The sequence below is a fragment of the Mesoplodon bidens genome, assembly GCF_964165515.1.
Source record: "Mesoplodon bidens genome assembly, chromosome: 5".
Lineage (NCBI taxonomy): Eukaryota > Metazoa > Chordata > Mammalia > Artiodactyla > Ziphiidae > Mesoplodon > Mesoplodon bidens.
Window position 1 is genome coordinate 72,846,375 of NC_138161.1, and position 20,192 is coordinate 72,866,566.

Here is a 20,192-nt window from a genome sequence, read left to right on the forward strand (position 1 = left end):
TAGGTATGATTGCACAATGCTGTAAAAAATATATAAATCCATTGATTTGTGTATTTCAAACAGGTGAACTTTATAGTATGTAAATTATATCTCTATAAATCTCTTAAAAAATTCAACTTGGGATATATTAACTTTCCTAAGCCTGTGAATCCTCTTAAAGGACTCTGCTCTGGTGTACTTGGGTGAAGGGCATCTGAACAGGTCCTCGGGGATGTCAGAAAGCCTCAGAGTTTAGGGATTGGGTAGAAGACCTGGACGGGGAACAGACTGCTGTCAGGGAATCTCGTTTTCTTCGCCCAGGCTCAGGGAGCTCGGCCACTCCCCTCTCTTGTTTCCTAGCAACCAGCCCCGGACTCGCGCTCCTCCTCGGACCGTCACTTCCGCTCCGAGACAGGAAGTGGGGTCAGAGCCGGGAGCTTTCCTGGGAGTTCAGCGTTCGCAGCGTCTGCAGCCGCTGGAGAAGCGGGGTTTCCCTGCACCTCGCTGCCTACCTGTTTCCCGGGTTCCACCTCCCGCGGGTGAGGAGGTCCTCAAGGAGTTAGAGGGTCTAGAGGGTCCAGGCCCGCGCTAGAGGAAGGCGAGGCCCGGGAACGCGTGGCAGGCGGGGCGGAGGAGGGGGCTGGCGGGGCGACTCCCTGGGGTCTGGGATCACCTCAGCGTGGCTCGGTGTCTGCTGCGGCCCCGAGAGTTTCCCGCGTCTCCCCCGCGGACCGCCGGGGTCCTGGAGACTGGGACTCCTCTGCGTCCTCCTGCAGTATCCCCTTCTCCCCTCTTTAAAGGAGGACCCCTCGTAGAGAAGACTCGCCGGACTGCAGACTCCCTTCCCCGCCCAGACCCTGAAGTGACCTGCCATGACCTCCGTGTGAGCGAGCGATCGGCTTGTGACACTTCCCAGAGTCCCCCAGGGTAAATATTTGCACGTGTGCACGGTCGTGTGTACATGTGTGTTTTCATTTCCTGCAAAATCTGAGCTAGGAGAATCCTGGGCTGTGTTTGGCAAGTCGGTATTTTGGTTTACTTTTCTTTAGCATCTCTACCAGGGGTTCTTCCTTGTCGTTATGGGAAACCAAACGACTCTGTGTCTTCTGTTAGTTGAGTGGGAAGGCACACTGGAATTAGGCTGGGCGGGCTCAGGATATGCTGATTGTTTGGATTTTTTTTAGCCCGACCTATTTGTATCAAGCGATTCTTAGTTAGATTTAAGTTTTTTATGTGTTTGGGTTTTCTATTCAAGACTAAAGATTCTTCTTGGACAAAGACTGTGTCATATAGTACTTTTTTTTTTTTTTTTTTTTTTTTGGTATGCCGGCCTCTCGCTGTTGTGGCCTCTCCCGTTGCAGAGCAGAGGCTCCGGATGCACTGGCTCAGCGGCCATGGCTCACGGGCCCAGCCGCTCTGCAGCATGTGGGATCTTCCCGGACCGGGGCATGAACCCGTGTCCCCTGCATCGGCAGGCGGACTCTCAACCACTGCGCCACTAGGGAAGCCCATATAGTACTTTTGTAACTCTTATAGCCCCAGCATAATACTGAACACATTAGTAAAGGCTCATTTAGTTTTAAATTTAAATATCATAAAATACACATTCTAACATTTTCAACTTAATAGAGATGGGGCCTATTTACATATAAGTCAGCTCCTGGAAGGGACAATATAAAATAACAAGATCTTTTAAGATAAATATGTCTGAAATTTAGAAGCTGCCCAGAAGGCTAAGTACAGTGCTCTCGATGGAAGAGAAATATGGTATATCTATCTTATAGGAAGAGGCCACACAAATAATGGTGTTTCATTGCTTGTTTCTTTTTCCTTTTCTCCTTCCTTCCTTTTTTTTTTTTTTTTTTTTTAAAATAGGTGTTGTATCCTAACTTACTGAGGTGCTTGCTGCCATTATGGGAAACCAGCTTGCCGGCATTGCTCCCTCCCAGATCCTTTCTGTGGAGAGTTATTTCTCAGACATCCATGACTTTGAATATGATAAGAGTCTGGGGAGTACTCGGTTCTTTAAAGTTGCTCGAGCGAAACACCGAGAAGGCCTGGTGGTTGTGAAGGTCTTTGCAATTCAGGATCCCACGTTGCCTCTAACCAGCTATAAACAAGAGCTTGAGGAACTGAAAATCAGGCTTCATTCTGCACAGAACTGCCTGCCTTTCCAGAAAGCAGCAGAAAAAGCATCTGAGAAGGCAGCCATGCTCTTCAGGCAGTATGTGCGAGACAACCTCTACGATCGCATCAGCACCCGTCCGTTCTTAAATAACATTGAGAAGCGCTGGATCGCTTTCCAGATCCTCACAGCTGTGGACCAAGCACACAAATCTGGAGTCCGCCATGGGGACATCAAGACTGAGAATGTGATGGTCACCAGTTGGAATTGGGTCCTTCTCACTGATTTTGCCAGTTTTAAACCCACTTATCTTCCAGAGGACAACCCAGCAGATTTCAACTATTTTTTTGACACTTCACGGAGGAGAACTTGTTATATTGCTCCTGAACGTTTTGTTGATGGTGGATTGTTTGCCACTGAGTTAGAATATATGAGAGATCCTTCAACTCCACTTGTAGACTTAAATAGCAATCAGAGAACAAGAGGAGAGTTGAAGCGAGCAATGGATATCTTTTCAGCAGGTATGTGAGTTGGTCAACTTTGCTAGGGTGGGAGTGTGCATTTATTTTAACTCTTGAACATAGAAAATTAATTTTTTTGGTAAATCCTCCTGCACTTTTCAGATAGATGCAGTATTCTGTCACTGGATGTGTTTCAGTACTTAGAAAATCCAAAGAGTGGTCTACTCATTCAGATGTTTAAGGAATATTTGAATTCTTTCTTCTGTATATGTCAGGCACTGTCTTAAGTGCTAGAGACATAGATGGGTAATTACGTTTCTCTTTTCAGGGTGCTTACACTTTAATGGGGAGATAGATATGATATTGAAAAAAGACATTTCAGTGCACTGTGGTTTGCTGTGGTGGTGATAAGCTTAGGCTGCTGTTACAGGAACGTATGGATACTTAAATGAATCTCTGTGGTGGTGATGGGTAGAGTGGCAGGATCAGGAAAGGCATCTCTATTGGAAGGAAGGTATTTAAACTGAGACCTGAAAGGTGATTGGGAGCTAGCTATGGGAAGGGTAGTTTGTTTCAGGCAGAGGGTGTTGTTTATATGAAGACTTGAAGACCAGAGCATGATGCATTGATTTATTAGGGGACTTTAAGTGCTTTAGTACATCTGGAACGTAGGGTGTGAGGTAAGCAAGGCCCAGATCAGAAGGGGTCTGGTATGCCCATGCTAGTCTACAGGGACATTATCAGATACATGTTTTAGACAAAACACTGACTGTAGCAGGAGATAGGAAAACAAGTTAGTAGTCAGCTGCCACAATTCAGGTAAGACATGGTCCTGACTGGCTTCAGGTTGTGACAGTTGGAGAAGGAGTGGAGAAAAGTAATGCTTCAGAGATAATTAGTGGGTAGAATTGTTAGGATTTGGTGATTGATTGGAGGATCAAGAACACTCCTGTTCCCCCGGCTTGGGAAACCAGGGGGATGGTGATACCAGTCACTGAGCTAGGAGACACAGGAGGAGGAACAGATAGTGGGTGGGAAGATGCTGAGGTCTGTATTAGATGTTGAGTTGAAGGTGTCAGGGGATATGCAGGAGAAGATATGTGACAGGCAGTTGTTACAAAGGTTTGGTACATAGAGATGTGGGGTGGAGATGGAGATTTGGTAGTTATCAGGAAATAGGTAGTAGTTACTGTAGCCAAGGGGATGCATTTCTAGTCAGGGAGTTTGTGGAGAAGTGATTCTTTTTTTTTTTTTTTTTTTTTGTGGTATGCGGGCCTCTCACTGCTGTGGCTTCTCCCGTTGCGGAGCACAGGCTCCGGACGCACAGGCTCAGCGACCATGGCTCATGGGCCCAGCCACTCCGCGGCATGTGGGGTTTTCCCAGACCGGGGCACGAACCCATGTCCCCTGCATCGGCAGGCGGACTCTCAACCATTGCGCCACCAGGGAAGCCCTGATTCTTTTTTTAAAAAATTTTTAAAATTTTAACCATTTGAAGTATTCTTTTATTATTATACCATTTCTGAAATGAGGATGAGTCATACAATCACTGTGCTCATTTAAGAAGGTAGGGTTTATTTTTTCTCCTGAAAAAAAAAACTGTTAACAAATTGATGATGCATCTCACAATCAGTGGCATCTTTTTTTTTTTTTCTTTTTGTGGTATGCGGGCCTCTCACTGTTGTGGCCTCTCCCGTTGCGGAGCACAGGCTCCGGACGCGCAGGCCCAGCAGCCACGGCTCACGGGCCCAGCCGCTCCGCGGCATATGGGATCCTCCCAGACCGGGGCACGAACCCGTATCCCCTGCATCGGCAGGCGGACTCTCAACCACTGCGCCACCAGGGAGGCCCAGTGGCATCTTTTTTTTTTTTAACATCTTTATTGGAGTATAATTGCTTCACAATGGTGTGTTAGTTTCTGCTTTATAACAAAGTGAATCAGTTATACATATACATACGTTCCCATATCTCTTCCCTCTTGCGTCTCCCTCCCTCCCACCCTCCCTATCCCACCCCTCTAGATGGTCACAAAGCACTGAGCTGATCTCCCTGTGCTATTCGGCTGCTTCCCACTAGCTATCTATTTTACGTTTGGTAGTGTATATATGTCCAGAAGTGATTCTTAAGTGTTTTTGGCTCCCCTTAAAGACTTTGATGAAACCAGTGACCTCCTTCTTTGGAAAAAAGTACCATACATTCATATACTTTACATACACAGACCACATGAAGCTTGGTCATGGATTGTAGGCTATCTATGAACTTCTGGAGGAGAAGTGGGCTGAGGATGGTATCCTGAGGAATACCATATGAACTCTAGCATCACTGCCATTTTTTGTAAATTTTGCAAAGGTTGGCTTTAATTTTTTTCCCACCTGTAGGTTTCCTACAAAGAAAACATAAATTGAGTTGTATTTTAGATTATTTAGGAAAAGTGACATAATTAATGAAGAAATGTATTTCATCTAGGGGAACAAATGAGCTTTGTTACACAGAATTGTACCTCTCTCTGTTGGTCTGTTCAGCTCACTAGTCTGTGTCCCAAGGTAATACTGAGGGAGGGTATTTTTGATGAGGTGGGGTAGCTTCCACATTGTAAATATAACAAGATTAGAAATGTAATCCATCAAAGTCCCAACCTGATCAGTGAATTTATCTAAATTTTTCTTGAACTATTTTTACCTTTTAAACTTACTGTTATGTAAATAGAACTCCTCCAGCTTAGAAATGTGATCACTTTCTAGCTTCAGCGGATCACTTATAGCTTTTTTAAAAATAAAATTGAGGTATAATTGACATATAACATTAGTTTCAGGTGTACAACATAATGATTTGATATTTGTATGTGTTGGGAGATGATCACCACAAGTGTAGTTAACATCTGTCACCATATGTAGTTACAAATTTTTTTTTTTCTTGTGGGTGAGAACTTTTGAAATCTACCCTCTTAGCAACTGTAGTCACCTTGCTCTGCATTCCATCTCCATGACTTATTTATTTTATAGCTGGAAGTTTGTTATAGTTTTAAAATTTCAGGGATTGATGAAGAGTTTATATTTATCCTTTCTGTGTGCATTATAGTCATTATAGTTTTGTGAAGTTCAACAGAATTCTTACTCAGCATTTGTTTTTCCAGACTAAAGAGCTCTACATTGTTTTGCCTGAAGATTTCATTTCTTTCATTTCTTTGAAAGAGGTGGGTGGGATCTGTTCACCTCCCACTGCTCCTAAGATTTGATTTAGGCTCTTTGGGTTTGAATGTTAGGCTCTCTGGGTTTGAATGTTACTTTTCCCCATCCTAAGGCCTATCCATGGTTCCTGGCTGCTAGTTTGGGAGAAGTGTATATATTCTCTGTCTCTGGTCATATATATGGGCGGAGCCTTGTTTGCTGGCGATCTTTCATTCATTCACTTGACAAGTATTTGAGTGCCTATTATGTGTAAGGCACTGTTGTGTAGGTGTTGGGAACGCAGCTGTGAACGATATTGATAGAGTTTCTGCACTCATGGAGCATGCATTCTAAGTGTGGGCAGGGAGAGAGAATAAAAAAGTAAGTAAGTAAGAAAGTTAATTTTGATTAGTGGTAAGTGCTGTGATGAAGTGCTGTGATTTCTAAGTGGATGACAAGGTCTGGTGGATAAAATGAAGGCCTCCCCTGAAGGTGACATTGATCTGAGATCTGAATGATAAAGAAGGACTCAGTGATGATAAAGGCAACTTGAACAAATTGTTCTATAGAGAAATACCACCCCGTAACACCTCTTCCAGAATACCATTTTAAAAGTTGCAAGAAAGGGGACTTCCCTGGTGGTCCAATGGTTAAGACTCTGAGCTTCCACTGCAGGGAGCATGGGTTCTATCCCTGGTCAGGGAAATAAGATCCCACGTGGTGCGTGATGCATCCCAAAAAAAAAAAAAAAAAAGTTGCAAGAAAAAAATAGCCTGTATTTACCTCTGTATTACTTTACTAGGGATGACATGACAAAATACTCCAGACTGGGTAGCTTAAACAAAAATTTATTTTCCCTCAGTTCTGGAAAGTTCCCTTAGAGCCTGTAAGTCCAAGATCAAGGTGCCAGCAGGGTTGATTTCTCTTGAGCCCTCGCTCCTTGAGTTCCAGGTGGCCACTTTTCCCCTGGTGTTCCTTCCTCTTTTAAGGACACCAGTCATAATGGATTAGGGCCCCATCTTTATGACCTCATTTAACCTTAATTACCTCTTTAAAGGCTCTGTCTCCAAATAGTCACATTCTAAGGTGTTAGGGCTTCAACATAGGAATTTAGGGGGGTGGTGAGGGATGTAGTTCAGTCTGTAAACAATCTCCATTTAGTTGTAAATAAATGTTCTTTATTTTTATGGTATTTGGAAATAATTTCAAACTTAAAAACTTGCAAAAATAAAAATAGTACATAGATCCTACGTAAATCCTTTACCCAGATTCACCTGTTGTTAACGTCTTGTTCCAATTGCTTTATCACTTATACCTTTTCTCTGCACTCCGTACCCCACACTCCCCACCATTCCTCCCCACTCCCCACCCCTCCACGGCCCTTTGCCCCAAGTACTTTAGTATTTCCTAAGACCCCAGTAGTCTCTTACATAAAGCTTATGTAACTGTATGTTGCAGTTACCAACTGCAGTGAATTTAACATTGATACAATTATTTACACTTTTTATTCTATTTTTGTATTTGACCCAGTAACGTCCTTTATAGCATTTTGCCTCCTCCAGGACACAACTCAGTCTAGGGTCAGGTATTGCATTTAGTTGTCATGTCTCTTTAGCTTCCTTTAATCTGGAACATTTTCACAGTCTTTCTTTGTCATTATGACATTGACATTTTTTGAAGAATACCTCTCCCCTTAAATTTATAAAAATTATTTTTATACTCTTTATTTAAAGTAGTAGACTCATAGTAAGTTGCAAAAATAATGAAGAACCCTTCATACAGCTACCCCCAGTGACATCTTATATGTCTGTAGTACCGTATCAGAATCAGGAGTTGACATTGGTGCATTACTGTTAACTAGACTTACACCTTATTTAGTTTTCACCAGCTTTTACCTGCACTGTGTGTACGCGCTCGACCTCACCTCTTTCTTTTTCAATAGAATGGTCCTCATTTTGTATGTATCCTCTGTTTCCTTGTGATTAGATTCAGGTTATTCATTCTCAGTAGGAATACTGTGTAGGTGGTGATGTCTTCACAGTATCGTATCTGGAGGCAAATGGTGTCTGTTGGTGATGTTAATTTTGATCACGTGGTCAAGTTCATGCCCAATTTCTCCCCTCTGTAGTTACTTTTTGTTTTTTTTTTTTTAATCCCTTGCAACTAATAAGCAACCTGTGGGAAGAAACTTTAAGACCATGCAAATAACCTGCCAGTCATCACAGTTTCCTCTTTGATTTGGTGTCTGTTGATCATTCTTGCCTGATGCGATCTTTACTATGATGGTTGCAAAATGATGATCTTCCAACTCCAGCACTACCTCCACATTTACCAGTAGGCCCTCAGCATTCTTGTGTTCTCAAGTGTCCTGTCTTTCCCCTCATTTATTTATTATTATTGGTATGGACTCTTTAATTCCTGCACGCAGTTTGCTAATATTTTTTGGAGGATTTTTATCTATATTCAGGGATTTATATTTATCTGTATTCAGGGATTGGTCTGTAGTTTGCTTTACTTGTGATGTCTTTGTCTGGTTTGCTACTAGGGTAATACTGGCCTCATAGAATGACTTGGGAGGTGTTCCTCCTCTTCTGTTTTTGGAATTTGGCAAGGATGGGTGTTAATTATTTTAATGTTTGACAGAATTCACCTGTTAAGCCATGTTGGCTTAGGTTTTTCTTTGTGAGAAGTTTTTCATTACTAATTCAGCCTCTTTAAAAGGTCTATTCAGATTTTCTTTCTTTTTAAGTCACCTTTGGTAATCTTTATCTTTCTAGGAATCTTTCCATTTCATTTAGTTTATCTGTTTTTTGGCATACATTTGTTTAAAGTATTCCCTTATTAATTCTTTTCATTTCTGTGAGGTTGGTAGTAATGTCCCCTTTTTCATACCTGATTTTCATAGTTTGAGTCATCTCTCTTCTTAGAAAAGCTTGTCAATTCTGTTGAGCTTTTCAAAGCACCAACTTTGGGCTTCCCTGGTGGTGCAGTGGTTGAGAGCCCACCTGCCGATACAGGGGACACGGGTTCGTGCCCCAGTCCGGGAAGATCCCATATGCCGCGGAGCGGCTGGGCCCGTGAGCCATGGCCGCTGAGTCTGCGCGTCTGGAGCCTGTGCTCTGCAACGGGAGAGGCCACAACAGTGAGAGGCCCACATACCGCAAAAAAAAAAAAAAAAAAAAAAAAAGCACCAACTTTTGGTTTTGTTGATGTTCTCTATTGTATTTTATTCTCTATTTCATAAAATTTCACCCTAATATCTATTGTTCCTTTCTTTCTTTTTGCTTTGGTTTTAGTTTGCTTCTTAAGGTTAAGATTATTGTTGTTTTTTAAAAAAAATAAATTTATTTATTTATTTTTGGCTGCGTTGGGTCTTCATTGCTTTGCACAGTCTTTCTCTAATTGCGGTGAGCGGGGGCTACTCTTTGTTGTGATGCGTGGGCTTCTCATTGTGGTGGCTTCTCTTGTGGAGCACGGGCTCTAGGCGTGCGGGCTTCAGTAGTTGTAGCACACGGGTTCTAGTTGTGGCTTGCGGGCTCTAGAGCACAGACTCAGTAGTTGTGGCGCACAGGCTTAGTTGCTCCGTGGCATTGTGGGATCTTCCCAGGCCAGGGTTCGAACCTGTGTCTCCTGCATTGGCAGGCAGATTCTCAACCACTGCACCACCAGGGAAGCCTTTGGTTATTGTTTTGAGCTCTTATAAAATAGGTGTTTATAGTTATACATTTTCTCTAAATGCTGCTTTAGTTGCATCCCATACATTTTTGTATGTTGCTTTTGTTTCCATTCATCTCAAAGTATTTTCTAATTTTCCTTTGATCGTTGGTTATTTATGAGTGTGTTGTTTAATTTCTACATATTTGTTAATTTTTCAGATTTTCTTCTGTTACTGATTTTTTTCATTCCATTGTGGTTTGAAGGATGTAATTTGTATGATTTCAGTCCTTTTAAATTCATTGAAGCTTGTTTTATGGTCTAGCATATAGTTTCATCTGGAGAGTGTTCCACATGTACTTGAGAAGAGTTTTGTATTCTCTTGTTAGATGGCGTGTTCCTTTGATGTCTGTTAGATCTGGTTTATAGTATTGTTCAGTTCTTCTATTTCCTTCTTGCTTAAGGTGTTCTTAATAGCTATTTTAGTTTTTTATTCTAAAACTTGACACTGTATGGATAGAAATTAAGAAATTTATTGAGTGTTTATTATGTATCAGGAGCTGTCTTAGTTGGTGGAGATTTTTCAGTGAACAAAATAGACAAAAATCCCTTATGGAGTCTGCATTCTAGTGGGTATATGGACAATAAAGAAATAAATACATAAAATATATAATGTGGCATTTGGTGATGTGGGGAAAAACAGCAGGGAAAGGGGAAGGGGAATGTGTTAGATAACGAGTGTGGGGTAGTTGTAGTGTGGGGGCTTGGAATTTTAAACTGGGCAGTCAAGAAATGCCTTACTGCTAAGATGACATTTGATTCAAGGTCTAAAGGAAGTTTAGGTGTAAGCCATGAGGGTACTTGGGGGTATAGTATTCCAGGCAGAGGGACCAACACATGCAAAGGCTGTGACTAAGTTTGTTTAAGGATCTCCTTAAGATTTTTTAAATGCATGTCATATACTGATTCAGTGAAACTGCTTTGTCTTTTTGGGAATGTAGTTGCTTTATTTATTCTTTGTTTGAAGATTATGTAAGTGCAAAATGAAAGGTATCTCTCTTTCCCTCTCTAATCTTACAGCCACAGTTCTTAGCACTTCTCATTTTATAAGTGTGTCTGTTCCCTGGTTTACTTTATTTCTTTCTTCCTAGAATGAACGCTTCATGAGGGCAGAGTTTTTATCTGTTTTATGCACTGAGTCTAGTGTGTGGTAAACACCTGATAACTTTTTGTTTAATGATGAATAAATGAGTTGTCAGATGTTACTTCTCAGTAGTTTCTTATAAACGTAATATCTATAAATTCATATTTTAAAAGAACACTTTCTTATGGCTTTTAATCTATCTTTGTATCTCTGAATGTATGTGTATATATAACGTGTAATATATTTGTTTTCAGTTACAGAACCAGGTAGTAATTTTATTTGATTTAATTTTTTTTAAGAAGGAGAAAAATTAAATAGGCCTTTTTTGACTTCATACTTTTAGAAACTGATGATTAGGCAATAGACATTTTTCCTGTCTTGCTGGATTGTAGTTGTATGTTGCATTAAACATTTTAATTCGGTTTACTTTGAGTTTTGCATCTTGAGTTTTATGAATTCTCTGAATTCTTGATCTGTATTAATATCTTGCATTTCATTTTTAATGGAATTATATCTGCTATTTTCCAGGTTGCGTGATAGCTGAGCTTTTTACAGAAGGTGTGCCACTATTTGATCTCTCTCAACTTTTGGCTTACAGAAATGGACAGTTTTTCCCTGAACAGGTGCTGAATAAAATTGAAGATTGCAGTATCAGAGAATTGGTAACTATGCTACAAATATTTCTCACTTTTGCATTAGTCAGTTCTCTGGAATGTTCTGAATTTGGGACAAGCAGTAAAACCCCATAGACTCATACACCAGCCTATTATTTTTACTTTGTTAGGCAGAAGTGTACAATTTTTTCCCCCTTCTTAGGCACAGAGCTCATTTGACTATATATTACACACACACACACACAAACACATGCACACACGCACGCATCTTTCCATTATAATCTTTAGCTCTGCTTTGGACAGATTTGGAAGGAAGTAAGGAGGTGTTTGGGGGTTAGAGATTGTCCAGGATAGAGCTTGCTAGTAAGAAATGAAGAGGATAAATATCTAAAATGAGGAGACAGGAAACAGCAACTTGAACGTAATACAGCAGTATAGGGGCATTTCATATAAAAGCAACTAGCTTTGTGTACCTCCCTTGACCCTGAGGGCAGGTCTGGAAGGGGAACTGTAGAATCACACATTAGTATAGCAGAACAGATGTGAGGAATTCTTTGGGAGGTCATGTAAGCCATATATCCACAGTACTGTTGGAGGGGATCTTTTCTAAGTCAATCAATACAGTAAGTGATGCATATGATGATGACTCTGAGCCACGGAAAGGTTATGTATATTTAAAATATTCTTTAGTAAGGTAGGGAAACATGCATTTTGATTTCTCTTACAAATGGCAAATATTAAGAAATAAGATGCTCCAGAGGAAGCCAATGTAGCTCACGTTCAGTGAACAGTACACTGGATTAGGAGTTGGCATACCTGGCTGTCCTAGGTGTGGCACTCATTATCATGTTGTGTTGGCTAAGTAACTTTATGAATTTGGGCCTACCTTTTCTTAACTGTGAAAGGAGTGAATTTGACTAATTTTTAAGGCTAATCCTCTTTATGTGTCTGGCCCATCTGGACTATGTTAATACGTGATTTCTTGTTGCTTCATAGGATGATAGTAGAGTCACATATTACTCAGTAGTCAGGTTCTGAAAGTAGTTTGAAAGATAAAGATTAGAAAGAGTCAGAATTACCTCAAATATCCTTTAAATCATGTGTTAAGTTGCCGTTGTAGCTTTCATCTGATTGAATTTGCTGTTCTCAAATCTATTTTTTACTCCCTTTCTTGCCTTGGTATAGGTGACTCAGATGATTCACCGCGAACCAGATAAACGTTTAGAGGCAGAAGATTACTTAAAGCAGCAGCGTGGCAATGCCTTTCCTGAAATATTTTACACTTTCCTTCAGCCCTACATGGCCCAGTTTGCCAAGGAAACATTTCTTTCTGCAGATGAGCGTATTCTGGTTATAAGGAAGGATTTGGGCAACATTATCCACAATCTCTGTGGACATGATCTGCCAGAGAAAGCAGAAGGAGAGCCTAAGGAAAATGGGCTGGTTATCTTGGTGTCAGTTATAACATCCTGCCTACAGACCCTTAAATATTGTGATTCCAAGCTTGCTGCTCTGGAACTTATTCTCCATTTGGCCCCAAGACTAAGTGTAGAAATTCTTTTGGATCGTATTACTCCATATCTTTTGCATTTCAGCAGTGACTCTGTTCCTAGAGTGAGGGCTGAAGCCTTGAGGACGTTGACCAAAGTTCTTGCTCTTGTCAAAGAGGTTCCTCGCAATGATGTTAACATCTACCCGGAATATATTCTGCCAGGCATAGCCCACTTAGCCCAGGATGATGCTACTATTGTTAGACTAGCCTATGCTGGTAAGAGCTTATTGTCCAAGTAATAACCACTCATATTTTTGAAGTTAGTGACTATAATACCTCTTGTTTCTCTGATATCTTTGGGAATTCCAAGAGTGAACTTTGGTCCTTGAACTATTTGTGTACATTTTAATAATATTTATAGCCAATCTGTTCCTGGAACTCAAGCTTTGTGTGTATCCTTATTTTTGAGGTTATCAGAATTATTAAGTGAAAAATATATAATACCAGAATCTTAAGATTTTACTGGGAGTATTACTATTATTTTTTTTCAGTCCAAAGCTTGGGAAGCAGAGCGGCAGTTGTTTTGTTTTTTAAATTTTATTTATTTATTTATGACTGTGTTGGGTCTTCGTTTCTGTGCAAGGGCTTTCTCCAATTGCGGCAAGTGGGGGCCACTCTTCATCACGGTGTGCGGGCCTCTCACTATCGCGGCCTCTCTTGTTGCGGAGCACAGGCTCCAGATGCGCAGGCTCAGTAGTTGTGGCTCATGGGGCCTAGTTGCTCCGCGGCATGTGGGATCTTCCCACACCAGGGCTCGAACCCGTGTCCCCTGCAGTGGCAGGCAGATTCTCAACCACTGCACCACCAGGGAAGCCCTGGGAGTATTATATTTAATTTGGAGTAAAACTAATGTTCACAAGTATGTGCTTCTGATCTAGTGTCTTTAGGCCTTTATAAAGTTTCTCTGAACAAATACGTTTGTTTGAATATCAGTATTAGGATATAACAGTCTATTGCTGTTGAAAAAGATTAATTTTGCTGCATAATTTGGTGTTGAAAGGACCTAGCCTGCTTGTTAAGTTACTGAATTTTAAGATCCTTTCAGTTACTATGATGCTTAAGACGTGTGGTTTCTTTGTGATGAGGTGAGTGTGTTATATAACAAACTTACCTGTTTTATTTGTAATTCTTATAAAATAAGTGATACGGATTCATATTTTTAGCTCCCAAATTAATTTCGAATGCTTATTTCTGCATGGAAAATGTCATTGAAACATTTACATAATTTCATCATTTAGTTTTAAAATGTAATCTGATGGAAATCAGGAATTCTGAAATCTTTGTAAGTAGTACATAACATGTGTGGTGATGATATTGTCTCTTTTTTTGAAAGATACTTGCTTATTCATTATTTTATGATTTACTTGTCATTATTTTAACGAAATGTGAAAAATCGTCTTTGGACTCTGTCTTTATGGCTAGGCACATCCACAAAGTGATTGGTGGTTGTTGGCTTTGTAAAAAATACGTATTTTTAAAAATATTTATCCATCTGCCTATTTATTTATGGTTTCTGGTTTCCATAGCTTTATAGGTGTAAATTTTAGTCTTAGAAAATTCAGGATTTCTTTAAGACATATCCAAGTTTATCATTTGGAACAAAGCATGTTTACAATTCACTTGATAAATAGAAATACAGTTGACCCTTGAACAACGTGGAGGTTAGGGACGCTGACCCCGCCACACAGTTGAAAATCCCCATATAATTTATAGTTAGTCCTCTATCCATGGTTCCACATTTGTGGATTCAACCAACCATGGATTGTGTTATACTGTAGTATGTACTCTTGAAAAAAAATTCGAGTGTTGTTCAAGGATCAACTGTAATTGAACTGGATAAAATTAAATGAAAGAAAAGCTTATGATTTTTAAAAAACAAGCTGTAATTTTTAGACTATTATGACCTACTTTTGGCCCAGTGTATCTTGGTCTTTTCTCAATTGTGGTACTTAGGTAAGGTTCTGATGTGTAGGTACCATATTAACATACTTATATTCAATTTCTAGCAGTTATAGCATAAAACAATAGCTACTGTTTATTGAAAAATCTGCTTTGTATATACTGCTCAGGGTTGAAAGGGTTAGTTGCAAAAGATATAGAGATTCTAAAATAGGTTCTAGATTCTAAGATTTTAAGATCTGTTTATCTCTTGAAACTGACACTTGGAACAACCTTGAGCAGTAGATGTTTTAGTGCCTTCATTTCCCAGCTGAGGAATTGGGGATGGGAGAGGCTAAGGGACACGACCAAAGGGTATCTGGACTAGTTCTTTCTCAGTTCTCAGAGCTGCTGGTCTAGACCTTGATTTTGAAGCAACCTGCTTTTATTTTACCCAGGCGTGCTGGGTCTTAGTGGTAAGAGTCCATGGTAACCCAGGGTCAGTGCCAGGACCTTGCAGTGCCCATGTCATCCAGCCATGGTGAACCATGGCTTAGTGCATGATAAAGCTGCCTTTTTAGATAGAATCTAAAGTCTCTTTGAACTTGTATGGTTAAGTGCAATTAAACCACACATGTCAGTAATTATAAAAGTTTAAAAATCAATTAACAAATTTCTTTTATAGCATTGTTTTTAAACTCAGAGATGCTGGTCTAGATTTGTTTCTTGTGTAAAGTGAACTGACAAGTGTGTTGTAGTTTATGAACTTAAATGGGAAGATAAACATAGATCTGCTCAGACTTGAGAGTTGCCCAGGAAAGTAAGAGATTTTTCCTAATAAAGATATTTTCACTAAAGTGGGGATATTCATCTAGAACCATCAGAGGATGGTGTAGAATCTTCCCATCTTTAGGGTGAGCAGGCATTGCAGGGTATTAATAACTTGCTTATTTAGAGGTAAATTTTTGTTCTACTCAGAACAGTGTTGAACCTGGCAGCAGTGGGTCGTGGGACTCCAGGATGAAGGGAATCACTGTATTCAGTAGACTCAAAAATGTCAGTTATTGGGCTTCCTTGGTGGCGCAGTGGTTGAGAGTCTGCCTGCCGATGCAGGGGACACGGGTTTGTGCCCCGGTCTGGGAAGATCCCACATGCCGCGGAGCAGCTGGGCCCGTGAGCCATGGCCACTGAGCCTGCGCGTCCGGAGCCTGTGTTCCGCAACGGGAGAGGCCACAGCAGTGAGAGGCCCGTGTACCACCAAAAAAAAAAAAAAAAAAGTCAGTTATTGTGGGATGCATCTCAATTTCGGAGATGTTAAAAAGTGAAGAAAAAGTGAGTCTTAGAATCGATAAAATAAGGTAGTTTATGTTCAGTGCTACTCACTGCTGAGAAGGAAAAGTGCAGTCTTTGCGGGTATATTAGGAAGCATGGAAGTGGGAGGTGAAGAAGGATAGAGTCACAGGAATAAATAACAGTGGAAGGAAGAGGAAAGTATAAGCAAAGAGCAGATATAGCTAACAGCATGTGTGATAGCAGAACTTAGAAGTAGATACTTTCACAGTGGTGAGGAGTATAAATAGTCTTAATAGATGATCAGAGAGAAAGAAGAAGATACAGACCACTGCAGGAGTGTGACAAACAGTCTCGCACCTTGGTTCACTAAGAACCTCAGAGTATCACTTGTAAAGCAGTCCAATAAGGGTTGATGCACTTTGCTAATGGTTCTTTGAGGTGGATGTGACTCAGTTATGTATGAGGAAACTGAGACTCAGATTGGTTAAGCAGCCAGCCAGTAAGTGCCACGGTCAAGGTTTTTTTTTTTATTTTTAAATTAGTTAATGAATTTTTGGCTGCGTTGGGTCTTTGTTGCTGTGCACGGGCTTTATCTAGTTGCGGCGAGTGGGGACTACTCTTCGTTGCGGTACACAGGCTTCTTATTGTGGTGGCTTCTCTTGTTGCGGAGCACAGCCTCTAGGTGCACAGGCTTCAGTAGTTGTGGCACGCGGGCTCTGTAGCTGTGGCTTGAGGGCTCTAGAGCAGGCTCAGTAGTTGTGGCACACGGGCTTAGTTGCTCCGCGGCATATGGGATCTTCCCGGATCAGGGCTCGAATCAGTGTCCCCTGCATTGGCAGGAGGATTCTTAACCACTGCGCCACCAGGGAAGCCCCCAAGGTCAAGGTTTGAGCCAGGGTCTGTGTGATTCCAAAGGCCAGCTTGATCTGTGATTTTAATGTGAAAATGTGTTTCTCTGTTAGCCTACTGCGTATCTCTTACCTGATAAGAAACTGTTTAAAAGGTAGGTCTTTGTGGAAGGATTCAGCTTTTTTTGCCTCAGATGTTTTGAGTGCTATATTTTGGGCTATTTGGTATTTTTTCCCAGTTTTATTGAGATATAATTGACATACATCACTGTATAATTTTAAGGTGTAGAGCATAATGGTTTGACTTAAATATATTGTGAAATGATTACTACAGTAAGTTTAGTTAGCATCCATCATCTCACATAGATATAATAAAAAGAAAAAAAATTTTTTCCTTGTGATGAGAACTCTTAGGATTTACTCCAATAACTTTCATATATACCATACAGCAATGTTAACTATAGTTATCATGTTGTACATTTCTGTTTTTTTTTTTTTTTTTGCGGTACGTGGGCCTCTCACTGTTGTGGCCTCTCCTGCTGCGGAGCACAGGCTCCGGATGCGCAGGCTCAGCAGCCATGGCTCACAGGCCCAGCCGCTCCGCGGCATGTGGGATCCTCCCAGACCGGGGCACGAACCTGTGTCCCCTGCATTGGCAGGCGGACTCTCAACCACTGAGCCACCAGGGAAGCCCACACTTCTGTATTTTTAAAAGAAGCTTATGATTTATTATTAAAACAGGTAGTTTGGGTATAGTTGTAGATTATGAGATTAGTTACTAAAAGTCTGATTAGGTTAAGTGCTAAATTGAAAAGTCCTGCTTTTCTTTAGTCTTATGATTATTACTTATATGTATTAAGACTTAGGGAAGAAAAGTTATAAGTATTACACACATTTATGATTATAATTATTATGCATTTTCTCCCTTTTATAGAAAACATAGCTCTGCTGGCAGAAACAGCTTTGAGATTCCTGGAATTAGTACAGTTAAAAAATCTCAGTATGGAAAATGACCCAAATAGTGAAGAAATAGATGAAGTTACACATCCCAGTGGAAATTATGACACAGGTAGTATGATTTGCTCTTCCAGATTTTCTGTTATTTAGAATGAATTGCTGATGTGAACTTGCAACAAACTCTCACTTATAATTTTAATGTAAAATGAAAGAATACCAGGTTTATAGAGGGAAGGATTCTGCTGTCTGACTGTTCCCTTTTACTCTTATACATTGTTACCTAACCAGAAAATGACCAACTTGTCACCACAGATTCTAAGCTCAGTAGTTTTTCAGCCAGAATTGGTTTGTGTCAACAGCAAAGCTAGCTGAATTATATAATTCTTACAGGATAAAAGAAAAAAACATTGGAAACACCATAGACAATCTAAACCTTTTCTCCTTATGTGAGTATATTTTGAGTGTCCTCATTCATAAACTGTGTTTCTTTCATACTACCTATGATTTATGTATCAGAACCCACACCTTTTACTGTAAAGGAACAATGTGATGGTAAATTCTGTGAGGTCAGAGTCCCTGCCTCAAGTTTCTCTACATCCACACAGCTTTTAAGAGGCTTTTAATGAATGTTTATTATGTTAAAGATTTAGAAGTCAAATAATGTACTTAGATCTATTTCAAGATGTTTCTAGTTCAGAAAAAGTAGAGAAGTCTACTTTTCAGATTTTTATGCTGTAGACAACTGTAGTGTCTCAGTTACTTGTTAGAATGGATCATTTTATGCAGCAAATATTATTTGGAGTTGAAGACACTGGAATAATTTTAAACTTATAGAAGGATGTATCAGAAAGGAAATCCTCACTTTTTTTCACGGAATTACTGAGAAAATAATACTGTCCTACATCCTATAACCATGAAGCTAGGCATTAAAACTTTTGGGGAGTTAATCTGAAGTTTTCCTTAATGTGAACATAGAATTGTGCCTTTCAGACTGCCTTTTCCCTTGACAGTGGCTGCCCTCATTCATTTAGTTGGCATATAATTGTTAAACATAAGCTTTGCATCAGGCAATTCGTGTGCTTGCTGTAAGCACTAGGGATATAGTGGTAAATAAGACAGAAAAGATCCCTGCTCTTGAGATTGTTTCAGTAAGGAAAAGACAAACAACTAAGTAAATAAATAAATGAAAAGGGGAGGGTAGGTAGGTGATAAGGTCAGAGAAGAAGGCAGTGGCTACATCATGTAAAGCCTTGTCAGGACTTGCAATGTATTTTCTGGCTTTCTAAAATATAATTAACCGACCTTTAAAAATGCTTTCTCAAAGGATTGCCCTGTACCATCAGATTATATCCTGAACCAGTCCAGTAATTTCAAGTCCTTGATTAAGCTGATCTTATTGGGGCAGTATGATCTCCCTCTGGTGCTTCCCCATAGTTTTTCTTTGAGCCTTATAAATTAACTAGTTAGATAGTAACCATGCCTGTGGCATCTGCTTATTAGCATGTTTTTCAATCTATATTTCATTTTCCCAACTATCCTTCAGAGCTTTGAGTAGTGGAAAAACTTAGTAATTATAGACTTTCTCTGGTGGCTTTTGTAATCATTCTGTTTTCTCCAAGGAGTGAGAAAGACTGGGTCTATATGTTTGGAGAAAAGAAAATTGATCATATTTTTCCTTTCTTTTTTTTTTTTTTTAGAGCTCCAAGCTTTACATGAAATGGTCCAGCAGAAAGTTGTCACTTTGCTAAGTGACCCTGAAAATATCGTGAAACAAACCTTAATGGAAAATGGAATAACACGGCTGTGTGTATTCTTTGGACGTCAGAAAGCCAATGATGTTTTATTGTCCCACATGATCACTTTCCTGAATGATAAAAATGATTGGCATCTGCGTGGAGCTTTTTTTGATAGTATAGTTGGTATGTTTTTTGTTTGTTTTTAAATTTAAGATTTGAATTATCTTCTCAAACAGATACTTTCATGCAGTCTGAAAGGTGACAGTACTACCAAATTTTATTAGTAATGAAATGAGTTCCTGGTATTTCTGTCTTCATGCTGCTTTTGGTTGATGGAAGTATCTTAGTTGATCAAGGGATTGGTTAGTAAAACTGATATACCCTTATAAAGGGGTACCATGTGGTCATTAAAAAGTATGTTTTAAAAGAAAATTTAATGACCTGGGAAAGTACCATGAAATATTATTAAAATGACTGAACCCAGTTGTGTAAAGGTAACAATAACAAGTCTGAATATACTAAGATGTGAACAGTGATTATCTCATATCTGTCAAATTTTCTATAGTAAACATGCATCACTTTTACAATCAGAAAATAAAGTATAATTATGATTGAAAATCAATCTAATTAGAAAGAATTAAAGATTATAGGCTTTGCTTTTTGTAAACTGAAAATTTGTGAAAAATTGATCAGCTTTGAGCTTCCCTGGTGGCGCAGTGGTTGAGAGTCCGCCTGCCGATGCAGGGGACACGGGTTCGTGCCCCGGTCCGGGAAGATCCCACAT

At 40.0% G+C, this 20,192-nt stretch overlaps 1 protein-coding gene across 2 annotated transcripts in view; it reads left to right on the forward strand.

The window, feature by feature from the left end:
* Window positions 1–292: 292 nt before the first annotated feature.
* PIK3R4 (phosphoinositide-3-kinase regulatory subunit 4) overlaps window positions 293–20,192 on the forward strand; it is an 81,390-nt gene continuing 61,490 nt past the window's right edge. Inside the window, exons 1-7 of one of the 2 annotated variants that reach the window (XM_081234669.1) lie at window positions 293–518; window positions 780–906; window positions 1,855–2,625; window positions 11,059–11,192; window positions 12,330–12,912; window positions 17,650–17,784; window positions 19,370–19,591. In XM_081234669.1, coding sequence (XP_081090795.1) covers window positions 1,893–2,625; window positions 11,059–11,192; window positions 12,330–12,912; window positions 17,650–17,784; window positions 19,370–19,591 — 1,807 coding nt within the window. In that variant the 5' untranslated portion in view covers window positions 293–518; window positions 780–906; window positions 1,855–1,892. Of the gene's footprint in view, window positions 519–552; window positions 907–1,854; window positions 2,626–11,058; window positions 11,193–12,329; window positions 12,913–17,649; window positions 17,785–19,369; window positions 19,592–20,192 lie in introns of those variants that run through there. The other variant, XM_081234670.1, reaches the window with a different exon arrangement.